General features: G+C 34.3%; 1 protein-coding gene across 1 annotated transcript; it reads right to left on the bottom strand.

Annotated features, from left to right (window-relative positions):
- Window positions 1-6,370: 6,370 nt before the first annotated feature.
- On the bottom strand, window positions 6,371-23,519 carry MANEA (mannosidase, endo-alpha). Its single transcript, XM_010573339.1, has 5 exons — window positions 23,440-23,519; window positions 17,029-17,621; window positions 13,308-13,417; window positions 10,811-10,887; window positions 6,371-10,100 (listed from the first exon to the last, which is right to left on the bottom strand). The coding sequence occupies exons 2-5, from the start codon at window positions 17,576-17,578 to the stop codon at window positions 9,464-9,466; spliced, it is 1,374 nt and encodes a 457-aa protein (XP_010571641.1). The 5' UTR covers window positions 17,579-17,621; window positions 23,440-23,519; the 3' UTR covers window positions 6,371-9,463.
- Window positions 23,520-23,780: the final 261 nt, after the last annotated feature.

Genomic DNA, 23,780 nt, shown 5'->3' with positions numbered 1-23,780 from the left:
GCCTTCTGTCAATCAGCTGTTCAGAGACTTTTTGAGGTAAAAGTTGCACCCGGACAACCCTGTTAACGAAGAAAAAGTCTGATCAATGCTATGTGACTTTGCACCTACTGTGCTTTCAATTTCTACAATATCCTGTAGCAATGAGTTTGATAATTTAACTGTACTGAATGAAAAAAATACTTCCTTTTCTTTGTTTAAACAGGCTATCTGAAAATTTAATTAGATGCCCCTCTTTTGTGATAAGGAACAGAAAATTGTTCTCTATTAATTTTCTTCAGGCTATTCAGTGATTTTAGTCCATCACCACATTCTGAAGAATTATTTTTCTTGAAGCTGAGTATTTTTAATGTACTTTTTCCTCAGTTCAAAACTCTTTTAACCTGTGATTTTTGTAATCCTTCCATGTATCTTTTCCATTTTTTTTTTAAAAAGGGGATAACCAGTATTCCAGACAAGCACAATGCAAGTCTGTGCAATAGTGTAGTGTTACTTTCAATTTTCTTTCCTGATGTGCTTGTTGTTTACTATCACTGAGCTTAATTTTTTATAGAACTAGCCAAAAGGACAACCCAATCTTGATTTTAAGGAGTAAGACATCACCATCATGTAGTACAGCTTTGTATATGTATAGTATTTACAGATATGCATGTCAACATTGTTTTTCCAGCTGCCATTTTATCACCCAATTTGTTAGCATTACCTGATTAGTTTTTTAATTTTGATTACCTTCAAAAATTGTGTATCACTACCAAATATCTTATTTATTAAAATCCCTTTCTGAACAGCACAAATGCCAATACAAGTTTCTTTGGTACCTAACCAGTACCTACCCGCTGCTATGGAAGTTAAACATTTTTATTACCTGTTTCTCAACTTTTACTGGCAACTATCTATTGAAGATTCTTCCCTCTACTTACTAAACAATTTAGTATCTTTTGAAGGCCAAGTACCTTGCTGAAAGCTTTCTTGTCCTTGACCACATTTTCAATTGCACTTTCAAAAATATAATCAATCTGTGGTGCATGACTTTGCTTTGGAAAAGCCATACTGACATTGCCCAAGACATCTATCTTAAATGTCTATTATTGATATTTTTTTATCCTGCATGGATTTAAAACTTGACTATAGTTCCCAGTATCCCTCCTAGAAGTCTTTTTAAAATTGATAACACATTTGTCCCATTTCCTTCACATGACTACCCTTAACTTAGAGTATCCAATATTTTTAACAGATCAACAATTTCATATTTTAGTTCCTTGAAAACTCCTGAGTACTACTGAGACTGGGTGATTTATTGCTGTTCATTTTATCAATCCATTCAGAAGTCACTTGTATGACATTTCAGCTTAGGATATTTCTTCAGATTAATCACCAACAAATACTGCATCCAGCATGGAAAACTCTCTAACCTCTTCTGCAATAAATATAGGTACAAACCACTTTAAACTTCTCTGCTGCAGCCTTATCTTCTTTGAAAGCTCCTTTTATTGCTCTGTTATCTGTCAGCTCTACCAGCATACTACCAGCTTTCTGTCTGCTTGTGACATGTTTTAAAAATATGCATTAATGATGCCTCTAGTATATAGGCCTTTTAAGTCCTTCTAAGACATTGTATTATGTCTTGCCTACCATGGCTTGCTATATTTTCTTCTGGGGAAAAAAAAAAAGAAAAGCTTCATTATTATTTTTATAGGTGAGGGATTTTTTTAGCCTGCCTTTGTTAATGCCAGAACTTAGGCTCTTTCCTGGTTTTATCATTGGGACAGAATCTTCACTTGAAAGATGTCTTTTATTTCTAAAACTTTTCTTTATTCTGTTGTTTAACTACATGAACTTCTTCCAGTCCTCTTAAAAATTTTTTCTGATTGGTATAAAAATCAGGTTATATTGCTTGCATACAGTCAGACTTTTAAAATTTTTGCTTTGTGTTTGTTCTCTAATGTTTTCATTAAAAAAAAAAAAAAGTACCAATTCATGCAACAAATTCCAAGTGCTAGTAGTAGATCAGGAAGCTTGCCAAAGGCTGGACCTAAATACCAAAAGAGATGTACTTTTAGTATGCTAACAGTACGACTAATGCTGATTTCTATTTGTGCCTTCAGAATGCATTTTTTTGAAAGTAGATCGTTCATTCACCTGGAATAAAATTGGTGTACTCACCAAGAATCATATATGAGGCAATACAAGGACTGCTGAGCTTCTCACAAAGTAAATAGCTGGCTACTTCTTTCTCCCCTGAAAAATCTTAGTATTGTTACTAATAGATTAACATTGCTTTCTGAAGTATTGGCTTCTTTTGAGCCAACATGTCTATCTTTTAAAAGGAAGTATTCATTGTTATTAAATTGTTTTGATTAGTGGTAATGACATTATGAAATATTGTATAGTTGAAATATATATTGTAATACATAAATTCATACTTATCAAACTTTAACTGGTTACCTGATCTTATCATAAAGCTAAGATTGACTACTTGTTAAAAGTATTTTCTACCATAGTACATGAGACTTTTCCAAGAAACTTCCGTTAAAATCACAACAAACTGGCAGCCTAATTTTTCACTAGTATTCTAAAAACAACTGGAGTTCTGGTTTGTTCTTTTATTTGTTGAATCACACTACAGTTTGAGAAATCGGTCTTGAGGGATCATGCTGTGTTTCCATAGCAATGACTTCAAGTTATAAAACCTACTCTGAAGGCCAGGTCCTGCTCTCAGATGCATAGGGCTCATTTCAATGCATTAAAAAAAGAGAAAAACAACAAACCACCTGTTACTTTGTTAGCTCTACGCAGAGCTAGCAACACACCTCTTTAAAGTTTTAAAAAACATCTAACTAAAAAATGTGACTTTCATATATTCTAAGTAGAGATGACATGCAATTTAAAAACAAAACTTATTTTTTAAAAGTGGCAGGTCAGTTCTGAATACAACAGCAGATATCAACATTATCTAATAAAATTGATTTAGTTTTCTCCAACATGGATTTTTAGTCAGTCAATATACAATTTTGCTACTTTATGTTGAAAGCAGTTGTTATAATCTATGTTGAAATTATTATCAAAATTCTCTAATTATGAAAAGTTCAGTAAATTTATACCCATACTTTTAGATAAAAGATTGTAGGAAGTGAACTTGAATACTCTGATTACTTCTGACTATCCACACTATTTAACTGATAGGATCAAGAGAACCATTCTGGATGACTCCACGAACAATGACAGGCACAGATCTGGGAACTGCTTAAAACTGCACTAGATTTCCTCTGTTATACAAGGGTAGTCATATTTTTCACAGAGAAATGGAAAAAAAAAAGTGTGCATACATTTGCATACATATATTCTAAGATCAGAATTTGTTTTAAAAAAGTCTCCATTTTTGAATGTGCTAAAGCCAGCTTTGATATAAAGAAAAGATTTCTCATTACTTTCAATAAGATCACCACACTGTATAACATAAGTATCTTCTTTCTTGACTCCAGCGTAACAGACTGTACCTTTCTATTTGTAAAATACTGAAACAATTATGATAGGCACAAGATATTTTTACGCCCAATCTACCAGTAAAGTAGGTCAGGGAATTAATTTTTCAAATTTTGATTGTATTAAACTTCTGGATATTCCATTATTTTCACAGTGTTTTTCTAAATGTGACTAACTTCTAAATGAAGTTTAAAAAATGAAAGCTGTAGGTGCTTTTTGTTGTATTACTGTTTCCTCTATCTACACTGCCAAGCTGAAGAAAACAAACATGAACATAGTCTTTCTTCCTTGTCTTTCACACAAAGAATTTATTGAATATACATTCCATATACTGTATAGAAATTGATCAGATTAGATAAACAAAAAAGGCAATAAATACTGTTTCATTGTTATCTCTTTCTTCTTTCTACTAAATTCAGATGAAGTGATATGAAATACCCTAGGAGATATTTTATCTACTAAAATACAAAAGTACTTCACAGTCTACTACTAAAGTGTCAATTACAGGTACATACCTAAGTTCAAATTTCAAGTACACCTTGTGTTGATTACCTTTTGCATTTCCTGAGACAGGAAATTTTCAGGAAACCATTTGCATCATGGAGCAAAATACTCTACCTTAACTACAGGGAAGAGTCACTTACAATGTGATACACAAAGGAAATACGAAATGATGAAATTATTCAACAATTTAAAATACTTTTGATTCACGTACAGAGATACACAGTACTGACCACATGTGTGAATTAGCTTTAATCGCTTCCTTACCAATGTAGTTCACTTGCTGGGAATAACGAGACGTATTTTTCAAATACCAAAAAGGTAATTTCACATTTCTGTGAAATTTAAGTAAAATGGCAACTGTTACCTTCTAGAGTTTTTATACCTGAACAGCACAATATACTATCAGAATGCAACAAATACTTCTTTGACCCCACTGTAGTATTCAGTTGTAAACCATTCTCCTGTGAGGCTAATCATTTGTGCACCTATCCCTCATAAACTTCTGTATGAAATGTAAATTTTAGTTTTAATTTGTCAAAATACAGTCATACCTCAGGACTCAAAGATACCTGCAATACTATGCACTAATGAACTCACTTAGTAGCCTAATAACATGTAATACAAATAGGCCTAAAAACTTCATAAGTATTGTCTGTTTAAAAACATTGTGATAAGCCTGTTGTTTTCAGTCTAATTAAATTCTACACACATTGTAATAGAAAACTAAAAATTCACTTTCTAAACTCGTATTATTAAAAAAATATTACCACACACTCCATTTAAATCATACTTTCTGGGCATATATTTATTGTTCATGAAAGTATTCATACATGAGCAACTATGTTTTTTGTAAACATCATAGGGAATTAAAAAGATTGCTTACTTAAAAGTAGCAGAATCCAGCCTGTAATTTTAATACAATGATATAGTACTTTAAAAATAATGACTTCAGTTATATGCACATATATATCAATAGACATACACACACACACATACTTGGTTTTATATATGCATGTAAGCAAATGCATCTCTGCCACAGCCAGGTAGGGTATTAAAAGAAATGTACTTTTTTTTATTCATGTTCAATACATAGCAAAGACACACTATCCATTTACAACAAAATCATATCTATACAATATCAAATTCATATCAGGCTTTTCTGCAGTGCCAATAATCTTGTAGATTCTCTTTACTGAATATTACAACTATGAAGTCTTAGAAATACCATCACTTTAGAAGTTTATGCAACATTTAACATGCTGGTCAAAAGTAAAAGATAAAAAAGAAATGAAATATTGACACTATCTTAAGCAAATAGAAAGATGAGGATCAATACCTGTAAAATACCTTAAGACTGGGAGAGAGATTTTCAGCTTACATTAAGTGGTAAATAATTTGTCTGTAAATACTTTCTTTCTTCTTTTTAGGTACACAAGATTCACAAAAAAAAGTGCCCCAAATTACAGTATGTCCTCGTCCATGTGCCCAGTTACATTCTCCTACTAGCAACACAGTGCTGAAAACACTCCTGTGAAATGTTTTCAAGAAAGCCCAAGAGCCATGTGTAAAATGTGTTAATTCAAACTATGCAGAGTGTATACATATCAAATTTCAAAATAAAAGTGTGTTCACCAAAGACCCTTCTGCTTCAACAACCTCTTAAGAGACAAATCATTGGCACCTCAAAAGAAAGGCACTAGACAAACACAATGAACGTCAGTACAGAAACTACATTCACAATAATCTACAGCTTGACACTGAAATAGTAACAGCATATGCATGTGTTCTTTCCTTCAAAATTCAGTACAAGTTTATAGATCTGAGAAACATGCACTACTATACAAGATTTAATACAAATTCTTATTTCAGAGAAGAGGTATTAAGCTTCAGTTCTGAGACAGCTCACAGAACTAAAACAATTTACTTGATCACAACTGACAGAAGCAGAAATGAACCTACAGATTTTCTTTTAAAAAGAAGATCTCTTACCACAAAGACTTTCTACTTGTCTCAGAAACCATTTCCTCTCTGAGGATACTCAGTCAGTAGTATGTGATCAATAACTTCAGGTATTTCCATATTTGCAGAGGCGTAGCATGGCATGATCTCTATTAACACTTCCCATAGTGTTTCTTGCCTAATCTATATAGATGTAGTGTATCACTCTACGTACTATAATGTACTATGACAAGATGAGTCAAATGCAATTAATCAGTGTAAAAATATTAAAAATAACCATTATATTTTTTTTCAATTAGCCAAGAAATAATAAGGGTGTGAAGCCAAAGTGAAATAGGATGTAGATACTACTTAAATTCCATTTCAGATCTCAAACTCATAACAAATATTCTTCCCTCCCTCCCAATTTTGGTTGCATGTTGGAGTCTTTTTTTTTGTTTTGTTTTTTTTTGTTACTGTAACTCTGAAGCTTGGAGCAATCACCTAAATACACTCACCTTGTCCCTTCTTCACCCTAATAATTGTGCAGTTATAACAATCTTATTCCTTTGCATTTGTACAAATCCTCTCCCACAGACCTATATTTAATCAAATTTCCAAAAACTATCATGACTGCATCAGCAGTCCATCAGCAAAACTCTCCATCCCCTATAACAAGAAGTAGCACTAATATTTCTTCTAAGTAAAGAGAAAGTATTGGGCAGGTCGGTAGGGTAGTTCTAGTAGCTGCTATTCCATCAGCTCTTCTTAGGATCATCAAATTAAATTCTGAACTCTGAAATATTTTACCGAGTTGCATATTTATATTTTAAATCACATTAAGCACATAAAAATACAGTAAGTGCTCAGGGGCGATGAATTTCTAAGCATTTAATTTTCATTCTTTTCTACAGAAATTCTGTAAATTCTTATAAAGATACCACTAGACACCAGTGTGTGATGGCCCATACAACTTCATGGCAAGAACTAAATGATACCTTTACAGCAATTACAGAAGTCTTTCAGAGTAATGAAGATCCACTACACTGTTAACATAGATTATATTTTAAACAAAATAGCTCACTTGAGTCGTACAACACTCTACAACAAATTTCAGAAGTTTCTATAAACAGCAACAAAAGGAGCATCTTTCAAAGTCATGGAGAAAATAAATTGCCACTGGGAGAAAGTAAGGAGCTGAAAGCTGAGTGCAAGGTTGTCAAGACTAGTAAAGTGCTCAGACAACTACAGTGAGAAAAGACCAGTGGATGACAACAGTTTAAGCCAAGAGACTTGTCCTTTCAAAAGGTTTGATTTCAGAAGATTTTTAATAATATATGCAAAAATTTAATAATTCCCTCACATTTAAAATAAATATATAGGCTCTTTGGGCTGTAAAATCATAAACATATAACAAATTATAAAAACAAATTATGTATAGCTATTTAAGGGATTTATAGTAAAATGTATAAATCAGTTTCCTTAATAAAGGGAGTGAGTGGTTAACTTGGAAGTGGTAAAGGTCTAGCAAGTGCTTCACATGTCTCAGACACTGTGGTCTTCAGACTGTGGTCATACCTATATCTACTTCAGTTTATCCACCTGAGTGTAAGTAAAACAAAATAAGCTTTAGTAAACATTTCTTTCAGAATTTCACAGAAATGCAGTAGGAAAATGCAAAAAATTATGAAGAGATATTAATAAGACTCCAACAACTCTAGAGGAGCACTTCAACACACCAGGCTATATATCTCTCAGCCAATTTCTGCATTTTTTTCAAGCTGCTCAGGGCATTATATGACACTTCATCTCTAACAACTGTGGATAAATCACAAGAGAATTAAACTGTAAATAAGTGAAAGATACAGAAACAAACCTTTTTCATACCAGAAAGACTCTAGAAAATATTAGTAGTAACTGGTTTATGCTTATTTGGAATGACAAAGGTTTCTGGAAAAAACCATACTATTTTGGTTTGTCTTTCTTTAACTGGAAGTCCTCACATTCACCTTACAACTTCATGGACAGATTACTGTGAGAACTCAGTAAAGAGTGTAATTTCCATGGGTCCTGCTGAAATCAATGGAATTCTAGTGGTCACAATGGTTCCAGCATATGAACTAAAACACAGGATCAGCACCTTGTATATAAATATAAAAAACAACTAAAAAAAAGCCACTTTGCTACAGATTAAACACTTGCTGCAAATAAACAAAACACTGCCATTTCTAACATTCCAAAGTTCAGGACTTTTCTATGAAGTTGTATGAAAATGCAAAAAAAAGGATTGCTGAGGAAACACGTCCATGTGACTCGATCCTTTCAAGCTTCATCAAGAAAAACAGTTAATAATCACAGCATTTGAAAGGTGAGATTCTTAAGCCTGAAAATACTCATTTCCAGCAACACCACAGTATAAAGGTAGGGTTGGTAGGGAGCTTATCTCAATGATAATAACATTTTAGTATCTACTATTCTGAATCCTGAAACAACTAGATGAACTGTATGAAAAATAGAAATCTCAGATTTCAAATTAAACTAATGGGTAGTTGCTGTTATTCCTACCAAACTAGACTGCTCCTAAATCAGAAACAAAAAAGCATTTCCTAAAATTATATTTACTGTAGGACTAGTAAGATATTAGCTTTATAATCTTTAAACATTTTAAAAAACACACTAGATCTGTGCCTGCAGTCAATTAGCAGACAAGATATAACAATGGAAATTTTAGTATATTTTTTGCAAGTTTAGGGTTTTCCCTCCCCCTCAAAAAAATCTTTTCCACTTGCAGTTTCAAACAATTTTTTTTAAAAATTTGAAGTAACATAGAAAAAAAACCTATGTTACTCGTCAGTATCCAGTAATCTGCAAAAGTCTGCACTGTGTACCAAACATAAAAAATCGAAGTAAAGTAGAAATCTTTCAGCAGTTCTTTGGAACTCAATCTTTCAAATACTTTTTTTTATTATTTTAACAAAAACTACTAGTGATGCATCATATACCTCTTCAGTTTTTACCACAAGGTAGTCACATGTCAAGAACTCCCTGTGTGCAAAGCGTTAAAAACAGTAGATGTAGATTATTCCACACACTACAGACATGCATCCTGCAAGAAGCTATCAGGATAAGCATTCAGATTACAGGAACACTTTGATTAGAAACACAACTGCAAGAATAAAGGAAGTAAGCATAACTATGCCAAATTTTTGTTCTACTTTGGTCATGTAGAGTTATCCCATGCACGTGTTCTGGAAGCTCAGCATGCAAGTTACGAAGTTTAAAAAAAAAACAGCCAACCAACCAAACAAACCCCCAGCATTTTCCCTGAATATTCTTGAACTACAACGTCAATGAGATGAGATGCCAATATTCTCATCATCTTTTTACTCTTCAAAATTCAAATTCAGTAGTAGTGCATATACATTCAAAAGATATAATTTGAACATATCTCTAATAAAGACATTTAATAACAGATTTTTCAGCTCTCAATTTCTTTCTCAGTGTAGTCAATGCATTAGGAAACAACTGCAGCAGCAACAGCTCACATAAGCCACTGTTCTTGTTCTTTTCTGTACTTCTCAGACCACTTCTGAGTAAGCTCTAGGTAAACATTTGGTTTATGCGGCTTATAATCAAGGTAAACCACCTGTCCAGTCCGTTTGGGGACAGCTTTTTCAATCTGAGTTCCCTCATGCCATTCATTAAAAGATGTAATAGAAATGATTTCTGGTCGCACCAAAAGGGCTGCACTGAAGGCAGTCTCATAGTACTTCCCATTGACACGATTACGGGTGTTGTGGTTGTTCCATGGTCGGATACTGGTATCAATATACCCTGGCCCCACACTTGGAATAAACATTAAGTTGTTACTATCACAAAAGGCTTTTAAACTTGCCCAATTATGATGAGATGAACCATAGGAGAAGCCATTGGTGGCAAAGTATGTGTACATTCCATCAAAGCCGCTTCTGTGAATGTCATGCTTATGTCTTTCTTCTACAAGAAGTGCAATGAATAACGCATCATACGGAGTATTTCGAATAGTCTGGGATCCAGAAACAGTTAACAGATTCGCCCATATTTCAGGAATTGTTACATAAGAATCATAAACATAAAACATTGGAAGAAATCTGCCCGTGCTGGTCTTATGCCTGTAAAAGGCTGGATGGCCTCCATATCTATAAAGCAAGCAAGCATCATTAAGACAAAATTTGCCATTTGGAAAATACTGTTTCACAATCTGAGCTGAAGACTTTTCTTAAAACACTAATTTAAAAAGATAGTGCATGTGCTTCAAAACATAGCAGTTCATATCCATTTTCAGTCCAGTATTTGCTGAAATATTAAATAAAGAAATCTGCAAAGAACCTTTAAATTACTACAGATTAGTAACTTAGTGTCGAACTGCACTATAGGTATTGGTTTTCTCTGAAGGGCAATTCTCTAATTCAGTATGAAATAAGACAGTCTAAGTAGCATTGGTAAACAAAACAACTAGTAGCTGTACAAGATTTTAATTCAGCTTGACAAATTATTAGAGGTCAACACATTAAAACTCTACCTGCTAATTTGTCACTATAAAAAACGTACGTTTAATTTATATATCATGTAGCTAATACTTTAACTGCTTTAATCTGAAGTATCATGACTTGTGATACTAATGAATGTTGAAAGCAATTGACATTTGAGTATCTATGTAAAATTCACACTTCAGTATTTAAAAAACAGACTGAGTTTTGTACCACTGAAATATGAACAAAGTTTCTTATAGTTTTCTTCAGTCTTGGTGCATGTTTTTACATATTCTTCCAAGCTTTAGATAATATACAGAAGTCCCCTAAAACAGCATGCAACGAACCCCAGAGGAAACCATTCTGAAAGCACTCACTTGTCTATGATGTATTTGACATTGTGGTACATACTGCGATCATCTCTATCTTTGTAAGGTTCAATATGAAAAGTCACCTGAAAGATGAAAAACTAGTAAGAGCAACACAAACGTAAAATACTATTGAATACACGGGTACCGTGTATTATATGAAGCGAGTACCAGTCGCATTAAATATAGTTCCTCTTTACAGAGCAAACATTTTTGTTAGTCTATTTTGAGAATAATCCAACCCTAATTCAACTCCTGCACTGCTAAGATTAGAAGCTTCAGATCCAAAGAAGTTTGATAATAGAGTAAATATTTAGTTTTGTACATTAAAACAAAACACTGCTTTTGTTTTTCCTAGGCTACAGCAAGTAATAAGCATGCTTCAGAAAACTTAAAGAACTACAGCAGAAACTAAAAATTGAAATAAAATAATACCTATTCAAGTGTCAAAGCACTGATTATCCAATGAAACATTTTAAAATTTAATTTCTAAACAATGTATTAAATTTGCGATAGACAATTCTCCAAGGAGAGTTTTCAATGTCAAAATAGATTTTAAGATACGGGATATGAAAACTTTAAAATTTTATAGATTTATCAACAGCAGTAAACTTTTGGAACTCAATCTAATATAATGTGCTGCCACTGCTCTGAATTTCAAGCTTGGAGCTTATGGTATTATTTAACCTATACATGTGAAGTAATTTCAATATAAAAATGCTATTGTTTTCATATATACAATTAAGTGGAAGAGTATATTACATTAATCGAAGCAACTAGTTTTTCAGAAGCAATTTTAGAGCAGAATGCATTTAATAAAGTCTTCAACAACTCGGCAAGAGTAGTAAATTTCCATTGTAGAGCCAGTATCTATCTCTATTAGGTATAAACTACAGGAAAATACAGTTTAGACTAAATCACTAGGACTGACAGGATAGGTTGAAGAGCACTATAATTTCATATTTCATGTCCAACTATCAAAATCAGGCAAATCAAAAGGACATATATTTTAGCAGACTTGTATTTAGCAGACATAATAAAAATGTATTTTGTATGTTGGTTTTGGTCTACCGACATTCCTAACGCTTAACTGTACTAACTTACTAGCGCAAGAATGTTTAAAAACATTACTGTGAAGGTAGCATTCCCTGGTAGTACCTATACTTCATATCTATATTCCAGTAATTATTCCAAGCAATAACAGCAGTTCCATCCATATTCCAACCATTACCATACTATTACATGCATCTTCCTTGGTAGCTTATTTCATTTTGCCTTGGCTCCTTTTAGAGACTTGAATGTTAACAAGTTCTTTTAGGTGAGAGCAAGCTCCATCACATGATCTGAAAATCTGGGGGAAGGATAATACTTTTTTTTTTCTTTTTAATAATTTACTATTACATATGTGCAACTTATGCCACATAATGTAATTCATACAGCATTTTTAACAGTTTCAAAATTACTTCTGTATCTGATTTAACCTTTCTACCTTCCTCCTGCTTGTCAAAATCTACAGTTGTTACTAGTGACAAGGAATTTCTCTGAGAATCTGCAACTTGCATGACCAACTAAAACCAGAGCAGATGAACAGGCTGTATTTTTAGTCCCCAGTACAGACAACACCCTCCAGATATGAAACATATACAACTTAGATAATTTAAAAACTCAAATTTACTACTCAGCAAGACTAAAAGGCAATGCTTTATACTAAGGGAAAATACAAGTTTTACTCTAAAATTAAACAAAATCAAACCACAATTTTAGATTTTACTGATCAATCCATGTAATCTTTAATTGATTTGATATTTCACCTATTTCAGGAAGCCAGTAATTTAGCCTTTCTATCCTGTCACGCCCTGGAAAACCCTAGTCAGAGCAGCACCTCTTTGACCTTACTGTCCAAGGCAAGTGTTCCTGACACCTTCTGGAATAAAGACATTCATTCAAACTAGAAAGTCTAGATCCTCTTTATTACTCACAGATGCTTGCTCCTGACCTCTATGATCAGGCGCCAGCAAGTTATGTGGTAATGCAAAAAATGAGGTTAGTCTTTCTTCTTTCTCAAAGTTCCTTCGTTTATAGATCATTGTATTCCAAATATTTTCAAATATGTAATACTTCTCTCAACTCTGAAGACTCATTTGAAAACAACATGTCTAATTTTAAAAACTGTTTCCTAAAAAAAAAATAAAATAAATCCATAACACCATACCTTAGATTCTGTAAGCTTTAGATCTGAACCAAAACAGAAAAAAGGCAGATTGTGATATTTATTTTAGTTGTAAGGCAATATTGCTTAGGTCTTATCAAAATACAGTGCAATTCAAAGGGCAATTATATCTGCTTCTATGACCCCAAAGAAGTGCAGCATAATAGAAGACAGAAACAGAAGCCACCACTACGTGACAAGCCTCTCTGCTCTACACTGCAAGTCGAATGTAGTAAACTGTTAACAAGCTTTACTGTCCTAAGTAGTCCTATTTTATGCATCTTAAAAATACTTTACCTTCAGATTATATTTGTGTGCATAATCCAAAATAACAGGCACCAAATCATCAGTTGGTTCTCCATTTTCATCAGCCATACCTGGTGGGTACCATGAAAGCACTATTACACCTGAAAATACAAAACTTAAGTTTTAAATCATGTTATAACATACACTTTATATGTTAAACAACATTGTCATGAGTTATAATTATTGTTTCATGTGAAATCTACATAATATAAATGAGAACTTCAAATTACTTTTTAACCAATTGCAAAATCTCAGTATTCTCAGAGTGGATTTTAACTTTTCTCTTCATTTAAAGGACAACAAAACAAACAGTGGTAAGATCATCTGTCAGGGGAACAGGTTTGTGCTCAGTGTTCCAAGCCTGACACTTACAGCCATTACTTCCCACTTTTCAGCACAGCCTCCTAACCTCCAGGTTGTACCAAGAGAAGGAGAATGTTCCCAACTAAGGCATTACAGCAGTGCCACAGTACAGCCAGAGAATATCAAGATACATAGGGTTAGAGAACACTTAAGAGATGAGTGCTATGCATGTGATGAAAGAGATTCTTACTTTATGAAACTTTATTCCCCACCATATTTCTGCATTGTACCTCTGGCACTACTACAAATCAATCATTTCATACTAAAAGCAGTGACTGTAATCCCACAACCTTCCTTCTTGCTAAAAGCAGTTACTATGGTGTAATCCACCCTTCCAACCATGTGAAATTAGGTTTTAAATTTATTACCTAAAAAAATGCTTGAGTAACTCTCAATAATTTAAGGACGTTACTATTCTTGTCAAAAAAGATGACAACAAATACAATGTCCCTATACTGTAAATTTTCCTGATGCTCTCCATGAAAGCACAAGAACACATACCACTTCAGAAAGGCTAAATCCCTTCCTTCTAAAATTAAATGCTGTCAGATAAATAAATTAGAACTTTTAGGTGTGTAGCTGGAAATAATATCAGGACGCAGACAAGACAGAAAGAAATACATGAAATACTGTTGTAGGAGTATTTTCCTAACAATACTATTTAAAACATATGGAAGAATAAGTCAATGTCTTTTTAACTAGTTAAAGATTAAAGTACACGAATCAGGTCACTGAAATAGGGAAGTATATACTCTAAATTCCATCCATGTTACCAACATTATAATATTCCTGACTAACAATTTCCAAACAAACAAGTCCAAAATTATGAAAAAGAAAGCATAAATCAGAGTCAATATACAGTCATCTTCTAACACCAAAACCAGAAATTTGAGCTCACTATAGATAGAAGTTAGTTCAACTACCCTCAGCATATATGCTCCAGATTTTATAAAAAAAAATACAAATAACAGACTATCACAAGAGATAGTCTGCTCAAGGACAAGAAAAATGCAATAGTTTACTGCATTTTATCACCGTATGTTTTATTTCACACAAAAGGACAGAATTCAAATGAGCAAGATGTGTAAAGGACAAGTAGAACAGCAGCAATGAACTCAAGTTACACTCAAGGCATCTTGAGTACAACATCTGTCAAGACCCTCTTCTATACCTTTAGGAAATGGAAAAGTTCAGGAGACAGAATTGTTCATCAAGGAACCTAAATTCACATTTGCATTGGTCATTCCCTGAGGAAGACTACTTAATATTTTCTTTCCTGTGGTTACAAAATAAAGTTATGTACCACTTCAGGAGTATAAAAAGGATGGACTCGATGCCAAAACCAATAGCATAAGCATGTTTAAAACCAGGGTAGAGTCATTCAAGACAAATGAAGGACTTCCAAACTGGACTTCCACAAAAATAGGCTGGTGCAAAAAAATAAATTTCACCAAGCAACCTGAGGAATAAAATCTATTTTATTAATCTGTTAAAAATTAGGAAATAAATAAGTAAGGAAAGAATTGTAAAATATAAGAAGAATATAAGAAAGTACTGCATGAGACTCCTGCTGCTCCAATCTCTTACATGCCTTTGATCATTACACAATACTGGCTGAAAGAATCACTTACATTTTTCTCCTTTTGTAAGATCCTTGATAAAGCCTCAAAAAAGGCTAGAAGAAAAATTATTATTTACCAGAATGTAAAATGCAGTCATGGATTAGACATTGGCTAAGAGACAAAAAGAAGAAACTGTAAATAGTCACCCTCACAGTACACAAAAAATGAACAAAGTATAATTCTTATTAAAAAAAGATGCAATATTTGAAGTAATGACCTGAGGAAAAAAAGTTGATGATTTATGTTGGTCAAATCTAGACAGAAGAAAACAAATTCAAGTGTACTTAAATCCTTAAGTCAGAGTAACAGCAGGAAAAAAAAATCACTTATTGACAAATATAAGTAACACGTTACAAAGAATATGTCACAGGAAGCATGAACTACTCGGTCACATTGCTAAGTTTTAAATGGAAAACTAACTTAAGCTACTAAAAACCCTTATTTTGCAAAGTATTTTTCCTAGTATTTGGTGCCTTTTCCACCAGCAGTTCAGCTTTATTAGACATTTGTATTAAGAGGATGAGAAACCTCACAAGATTCTTCTAAAGCTACAAGTACCCTCTCTGCTTTCATCACTCCATCATGCATTATTTTGCTTTAGATAAGACTAAAAAAGTGCTTACTGGCAACTAATACCTGAGATTTCTCTGCAACAGTTTTCCCACTGTTGCTGGTGTTCCTGTTAATGGAATTATTGTATTACCAAAAAGGGTGAGCAATTTCCTATGTTTGTATTAAGCCTTGTATAAAATACAGGTTAGGTTAAAAAACAGGAGAAAACAATAACCAAGAAGTCAACATGATACAGGTAAACACTACTAATGGGAATATAACAATTACATCAAACCTTAATGATTATGTGAATAAAAGTGATTCAATTCAAGGTGATTAGCACTCTGAATAACACTATGAGCTCTCCTCATTTTGCTGAACATTTACAGAAGCTGTTCAGAGTTTAATATTAGCCTATTATGACTGCTTATTTTAAAGAAGAACATAAAAAGGACTGTAAAGCCCAACAACAAAGAATGACACCAAAAATGTATTGAATATTCTTATGTATATAGTCCATCTTATTTAGAGAAAGGGAACATCAATTTGTATTGGAAAAAAGATACTTTTGGACAAAGAAATAAACTATAATTAGCTACACTGAAACTATTGCACCTGAGTTCAAGAAGGCATTTCCATACCTAATGGGAACACCCATAAATACAGTGCATAAAATATAAATTGTATAAAAGCTATAATCCTACATGCTCTTTGACATATGAATTAATTCATAATTGTTATTACACACAAAGAATTCAGAAAAAAACCCACTATTTGAATGGACTGCTCCATAATCATGTTAACATGATTTACTGAAACCTGTTCTTAAAAACTGAAGCATTCATCTCCAAAAATAAAATACACAGACAATATATTCTCACAATGGTTTCTGTATTTTCTACATAGTTATCAGTGCTTAACAGTAAGTCATGAAACACGTGCACCTAGGGGATTACAAATATAGTTCTTACATTTCTGTGCTGTTACACTCATCAGACACAGCTTTGAAGAGGTAGGTTTCGGCTGGGGATTAAAACTCAGAAATACAAAGACATTTACTAGTTTCAGACATTTCCAGAATTACACAGAAAAATGGAAGAATGGGCCAGTTGTGTTTGTTCACATATTTAAGGCTGGATAAATGAACAACATGCTGAAACGTTAACATGCATTACCAGTTGAAGCTGAACGCATTTGTTTCATGTGGGCTTCTATGACAGAAGGGTCTTTGGAACTGTAAGATCCAAGTTCAGGATAAAAGTTGGCCCCAATGTCCTCAGGAGGATTATGCCTTCCCTTTGGATAATTGTTTGCAATTTTGGGATCCCAATGTGGCAACAATGGATGGTTCCAGTGAATATATTTACCATCAAACTGTGGATTCCCAAACCAACTATAGTAGAATATGTGAAAGTTATAATTAGGAGAAGACAGCTCTTCTTCCAGCTTGTTTACAGGAGGCATAGATGCTTTCATAGTATTGACTGCGATACTATGCAAATTACTGACACGCGTTACAGTATCTCCTTGAACCCTATTTAGTGAATTCTGTTTATTGTCTAAGAGCACTGTCCGTTGTTGAAGCTCGGGCAACAAACCAAGTCCAAATGGATCCCCAAAGCCAGCTCTGTCAGGTCGCAGAGTCTTCAAAGCCATCATTATGGAGCAAATAAACAAAATAAAAAGCAACAAAATGATGCATGTTCTTCTGCGAAATCTTGCCATGATGTCATAGTTCAGAATCCAAACAGAAGAATTTTGGCCGCAACTGATCAAAAGACAAATATTTTAAAGTCAGATTTCTTATTACCTAATTCAACAGTATAAAATGCTTCATAAAGTTTCTACATAATAGAAATAATATGAGACAAATGTGATGCATACCCTGACTGCATAAATAACAGCCCTTTATAGGGATGAGCAAAAAACATTTCTGCATTTGAGAACGTGTGTCAGGTTCTGAGGTTTTACCACCAAGGACTCACATATTTTACAAAACATCTTACTTTTGAACTTCATTGTGTTCCTAACCCAAATAAATCCCATGAAATGGAAATTCTGGTTACATTATTTCAGAACTATCATGTTTTGACAAGTCTGATAGAAATAGCACAGAAAATAGAAGAAAAAAAGCAGAAGCCATGAGAGTAGAATAATGCAGCAGCAGAAGAGTAAAGGTCAAAATGGGATAGGATAGAAGTACAGCTTATGTTCAGAATACAGGTTTCATTTACTAGCTTATTTACCACCTTCAGACCAAACACTTTGTGTTTAGTTAGCCAATACATTGACTAAATAGTTTGGCAAATTAAACTCAAAACAATGATGCTTTGCAACTTTACACATCTAATATTCTAATTTATTTTCTGAACTATGTAAACAAAAACCAGCATAGCATTAAGGACGTACCTCAACCAGCAAGTTGACTGCTGGCAGCCTGTTAGTACAATGTCACAGCTGCGTGACACTTCATGTAGAATTCCAGGACTAAGTTCAAAACAAGACCAATAGGTCAAAGCAAGATTTGAGCCCAGCAAGTAGGGGGAAGAAAATCAGTATAATGGAATGCCTGATTATGTTATTTATAACTTTAATTCCTGTTCAACATTAAACACAAGACAGCCAGAGAAAAGGATTAACAAAATTTAGGTTACCACAGAATTATGTGGAACAAGATTATGCATAAAACTGACAACACTAAACTGTAAAATCTTAGAATAAATTTCTGATTCAACAGCCATTAGACATTGCATAGCTGCGATTTTGTATTTCTGTCATTGACCTCTACATTTTAGAATCTTACTTTAATTCACTGGGATACACAGAGGTCCTTTTAAAATACTTATAAAGTATCTCACCTTAGTTTGCTACCAATGTTCTTTACTACTGTTAACGTGCATTAACATATAGCTCCATTGTCACAACACACTATTTGTTACTGCTGTGATAATTTTAGATAAGGAATTTTAGAATATGCTTTTTAAGAATACAGCCTGAATTGGATTAGCAGTATGACACTGCCAAAAATGGAGGTTCTCCTTCCATTTCCAACCTTACTCTGTTCATCCTGCTATCTACTTTTAGTTACCTCTGGGATTCATCTGGTTTTCACAGTAAGGTCACTCATACACTTCAACAGCAAAACCCTGTTAACATCTCAAAAATAAACAACAAAAAAACCCCAACGCACTTTCACCTTGTTAGACAGCTGACTCAAGTGAATGAGTATCACAGCACTAATGCCAACAAAAGAATTAATAGCACAGATGGGGGAAGGGAAGAGAACAAAAATGATGCTGCTCCTTTTGCCCAACTGGATTGCGAAACCATAGCCGGGAAAATGTTTTTATGGCATATATGCTTATAGTACTTCATGTAAGACTTTTTGTTAACTCATTTTACATCACTTTACATCAAATTACAGGGTTCTTTTTCAATAGCTCACAATCCATCCCAAGATCTTAGAATTTTGTCAAAGAGATTATTTGGAGTCCAGAACATTTTTCTTCTAACAAAAAATTAACTTTAAATACATTCAAACTAGTTCTACTGTTTTTCCTGACCTTTTCAATCTTCTTTCTAGTCTATCATGCTACCCCTCCCTGCAAGTTTAACTCAATTTTTGGATTAGACAAACTGAAGTTTTCTAAAGGGTCAGGATTTTTTTTTTTAAAGGTAACAATATTATTTACGTGGCTAGTGTATTAATGTATTCAGTTTAATTTAACCCAGATGTTATTGATCTTCATTAAACAATATACAGGACTGCCAGTGATAAATGACTTCTGCAACTGTTATTTTATCTCATCTCTTCTGTAAAAAAGAATTCATGACTGTAATGTCTATAATCAGAATGTTCATAAGGTCTTTCATTTGGGCTTTCCTATGTCATATCAAAGAAACTGTTCCCTTTTTATTCTTTGCTTGACATATCTGCTATTAAATTCCTCCTCTATTGCATCAAGATTTCACTATCATAAAGTGCTTTTTCTGAAGTGTCAGGAATTGATCTTAGTGCTCCATGTTCTTATTTCAACAAGTATTTTTCCAATGGAATATTTATCATGAAAGTATACCAAAAAACAAGCAGCACACTTACCAAAATTTTACTAGCATCAGGACAGACCCTGGTCTACCACAGAATATTATGAGCCTCTAGTATGCTTATATAGAGGCTCAGCATCGAAGTACAAAATTTCTAGAACAAGTAAGTGATACCTATGGCAAAGGCTTGTGTTTTGGGGAGACATCAGTCTCAAGGATGATTACATAATTCAGCCCTGACATAGACACCTATACTGTAAAAGCTGCATTGAAGACCTACAAGTTGGCAATGCTTGCATTATGTCATTTAATCTTGTTCAGAGCTACTCTTTAGAGACAGTGACAGATAAATTACGCTCATCAACACCAGTGCTACAGCAGAACAGCAATATTGGGGAAACAGATTGAGCAAACATGCCATGTGAAACAGCTACTTGAAGTTACATCTATCCTTGGAACTGGAAAAAAAATCTTAGAATACATTTCTGATTCAACAGTCATTAGAGCTAGCATAGCTGTGATTTATATTTCTGTCATGGAAATCCAAATTTTAGAATCTGACTTCAATTTAGTGTGGTACACAGGTCATTCCCACATACTTATGAAGTATCTTGCCTTGGACAGTTGGGTGCATTTGGACCTAACAGCAATTCCCTTTCTTAGTAGGAAAAAGTCAGCCTGAATAACTTCAGCTTTATGCAGATTAAGATCTCACACGCAGTTACTCTAACTCATATGATGACTTGTTAACTAGTAGCAGCTTTTGGATTCTAACCCCAAGTTTGACCCATGTTGGTATACCAGCCAAAAATGTAAGCAGTTCAAGCTCTTTCTCTTGCCTACCGAATTCATTTTAGAAGAACAAAAATATCTGTCTGTAACAGTTCAGAAGGAAGGAAGAGTTAGTTTAGCTCACCAGTCTCTGCTTATGGGCAAAGAACAGGTCCAATGTAGAGCAATGCTTTACCAGAATAGTAGGCATCTTCAGCTATTTCTGGATCAGAGACTTCCTGAACAAAAGGTCATTTCTTTGTACAATGTGAAAAAACACCTTCTGTTTAGAAACTCACCTGCTAGTTTAATTTGATGCCCCTAGCTCTCAAATTAGAAGGGAGAGTAAGCAAGTATTTGTTTACATTTATTATTTACTTTTTTGACTTCACTAATAATTTAATTGCTTCTATCAGGTTCTCTGAGTTTTCGTTTAGAGAAATTTCTAGTCTGTCTAGTCTGTACATTGTACGACTATCACTGTATACATTTAAACATTTTTGAGGTGTTTCTTTTCTGTACTGTTTCAGCACCACTACATCCTTCCTTTCTGAGATTAGGGGAACACATCTGAATACATTGCGACTTTCAACATACCTCCTGGACATAAAATTGCTTTTTTTTTTTTTTTTAAATTTTGCTCCCTATCCCTTTTCAAGAAATTTCTGCTTTCTATCAATTGAGTTCACAGCTAATGTACACAATCTGACCACTAAATCTAGTTCCTGAGTGGTAAAAATGAGCTCAGAGGTCATTACTGTGAAATTAGATTTGTTTTCTTTACTCCATGCATTACACTAGATATTTTTAAAATAAATTTAATTTTTTTTTTTTTTTTTTTTAATCACCCAGTCACTCCGTACTGGAAGGATCTTTGGCAAATTTTCCACTGAAAGGTGCCTGAAGAAGTCAGGATCTTCAGTTAACTCTGTCAATGTACTCTTCACTACCACACATACTTTTCCAAATCATGAATAGTTTGTTACCTTCAGGTCCAAACCAAAAGCACAGAAGTCAATTGATGTCTTTTGGTTTCCCCTTTTATGATTACAGATGCTACAATTTCCTTTGTTACACGTCAGAAAAATACAAAGCTTTGCCATGAAAGGGTAAACCTATATTTGCATAAACTTCAGTTCCCTTCTCCAGAAAAATCTTATGTTATTTTACTTTTAGTTTGTAAGCTGCTACATAGACTTTAAAGCACAAAATAAACGCAAATCTACTTATCCCTCTATTACCATCTCTGTTTCAAATTAATTTGTTTTTAATATGGGAATAAACAGTATGAAACTCATCACAGTAGTACAAAATCTCCAGCTGTTCTTCCTAAAACAACTAATACCTCCATGAAAAAAAAAGAAACGTGCCTGTAAGAAAAGCTGAAGTATTTTCTAAACTTCTCCCCAAACTTGACAGCAAGCCTGTCTCAAGGATAACCTCTCCCATTCAAGCTCAAACTTGACAGTGATAGGCTTTTTTTTTTTCCTCCCTTACTGCTGCTTTTTATACCCTTAAGTTATCCTGCAGGCAAACCTTCTGTTTGTCCTCTCCACTATATGAAGAAAATAGCATGTAGATGGACAGCAGAACCTTTTCTCCCCATCATGTTTCCCAAAACAAGGATGTTTCTTTAGTCAGAGAAAAAAAAGGGAGGTTAATTACTCTAGATCATTTTGGCCATATGATAACTCAAGTTTCCATACCACGCCCTATGGGTTGTTTTTTCCAGTTTTACTGATTCCAAAAAAGAAATATGCAATGCAAAGAAAGTATGTTCAGATAAAACAGATGTATCAATTTTAGTAATAACCAGCAAATACTGTAACTTATTTGTTCTGATGTTCCTCAAACATAACAAATGAAAGTGCAATACAGAAGGCAGCTCTGAAAATCTGACTTTCTTGATGCAAGGGTCAGGTCATCCAAAAGTCACTGAGGTTGGTAGCTCCTGGTCACTATCAAAGCTTCTCAGTTAAGTTTTCTAAGCTTAGCTTCTCCTAAGATTTCCCAGCTCCAAGAATCTGAAAACTCTGAAGTGACAGATCAGGTCTAGACAGAGCTAAAGCTTCTAGGCCTTCAAAGCCTTTCATTCTGGAGCTACAGTGCAGGTGTGCACCCAGAAACATTACTTTGGCTCCCAAGTGACTGACCAGGTGAGATTTAGTAAACTTCCCAAGGGTTGATAAGTCTGTCCAAACCACCACATTTACATGGCACACTCTGGTATGGGGGACACAAATAATAAAAAAAGCAACAGAGGCTGACCACATCTTCCTTGTGAGAGCCTCAGGACTGTTTCTTGTATTAGAAAAACTGGGAAATTTCTCAAAATGTGTCTGCATAGGAAAAGTCTTTTTCTAAAGACTTTTTTAAAAAGCCCTTGAAAATCATTGAAGATGGAAGAAGACATTACATATGGCATGCAGACACTTTATAGCTGTGCTTACAGGCTAGAATGTATATATTTTTTAAGCACTTCCAACAATATAAGGTTTCTTTTTGGCCACCCAACTTAGAAAGAGGTATTTGAAATGACAATTCCAACATGGATAACTGTATCATTCACAAAACAGGGAATGTGATTTTTTCGCTAACCAGATCTGAATTTAAGAAAGATAGCAGCAAGAAGAAAAAACAATCCTGCTGCATTTCCTTTGCTCTAAACGTGGTAAGACAGCCTCCAGCATTAAATTATATTTAACATAGAAGAGCGTTTGACTTCAATGTGCCAGCGTTCTGCTGCTTTGAAAGGACATTGAAACACACACCGAACTTCGAGCTGCTGCGGACCACGGGAAGAAAGCAACCTTCAGCCAGCTGCCTCATCGAGAGCTACCTGCGAACCGGCTTCCCGGGGCACTTCACAGCACGGGCGGCTGCGGAGCGAGGCTGTTTGACAAGAGCGTAAAGTAAGAAAGGGAAGCGAAGCCAGCTCGCTGCCTTGCTCCCCTTCCCTGAGCAAGCCGCCAAATGACGAGCGGTCACACTTCCCTCCGCCGCTGACGAGCCAAGCGCCGGAGCTTTCGGCCAAGCACCAGCCCCCTGCCAGAAGCCGAGAGCCCGCCGAGAGGCGCGGCGAGGGGCCTTCGTCGGAGCCAGGAGGGAGGGC

This window comes from Haliaeetus leucocephalus, unplaced genomic scaffold (assembly GCF_000737465.1).
Source record: "Haliaeetus leucocephalus isolate CR32 unplaced genomic scaffold, Haliaeetus_leucocephalus-4.0 Scaffold384, whole genome shotgun sequence".
NCBI lineage: Eukaryota > Metazoa > Chordata > Aves > Accipitriformes > Accipitridae > Haliaeetus > Haliaeetus leucocephalus.
The sequence above is the reverse complement of the archived record's forward strand: the minus strand, read 5'-3'. Positions and strand labels throughout refer to the sequence as shown.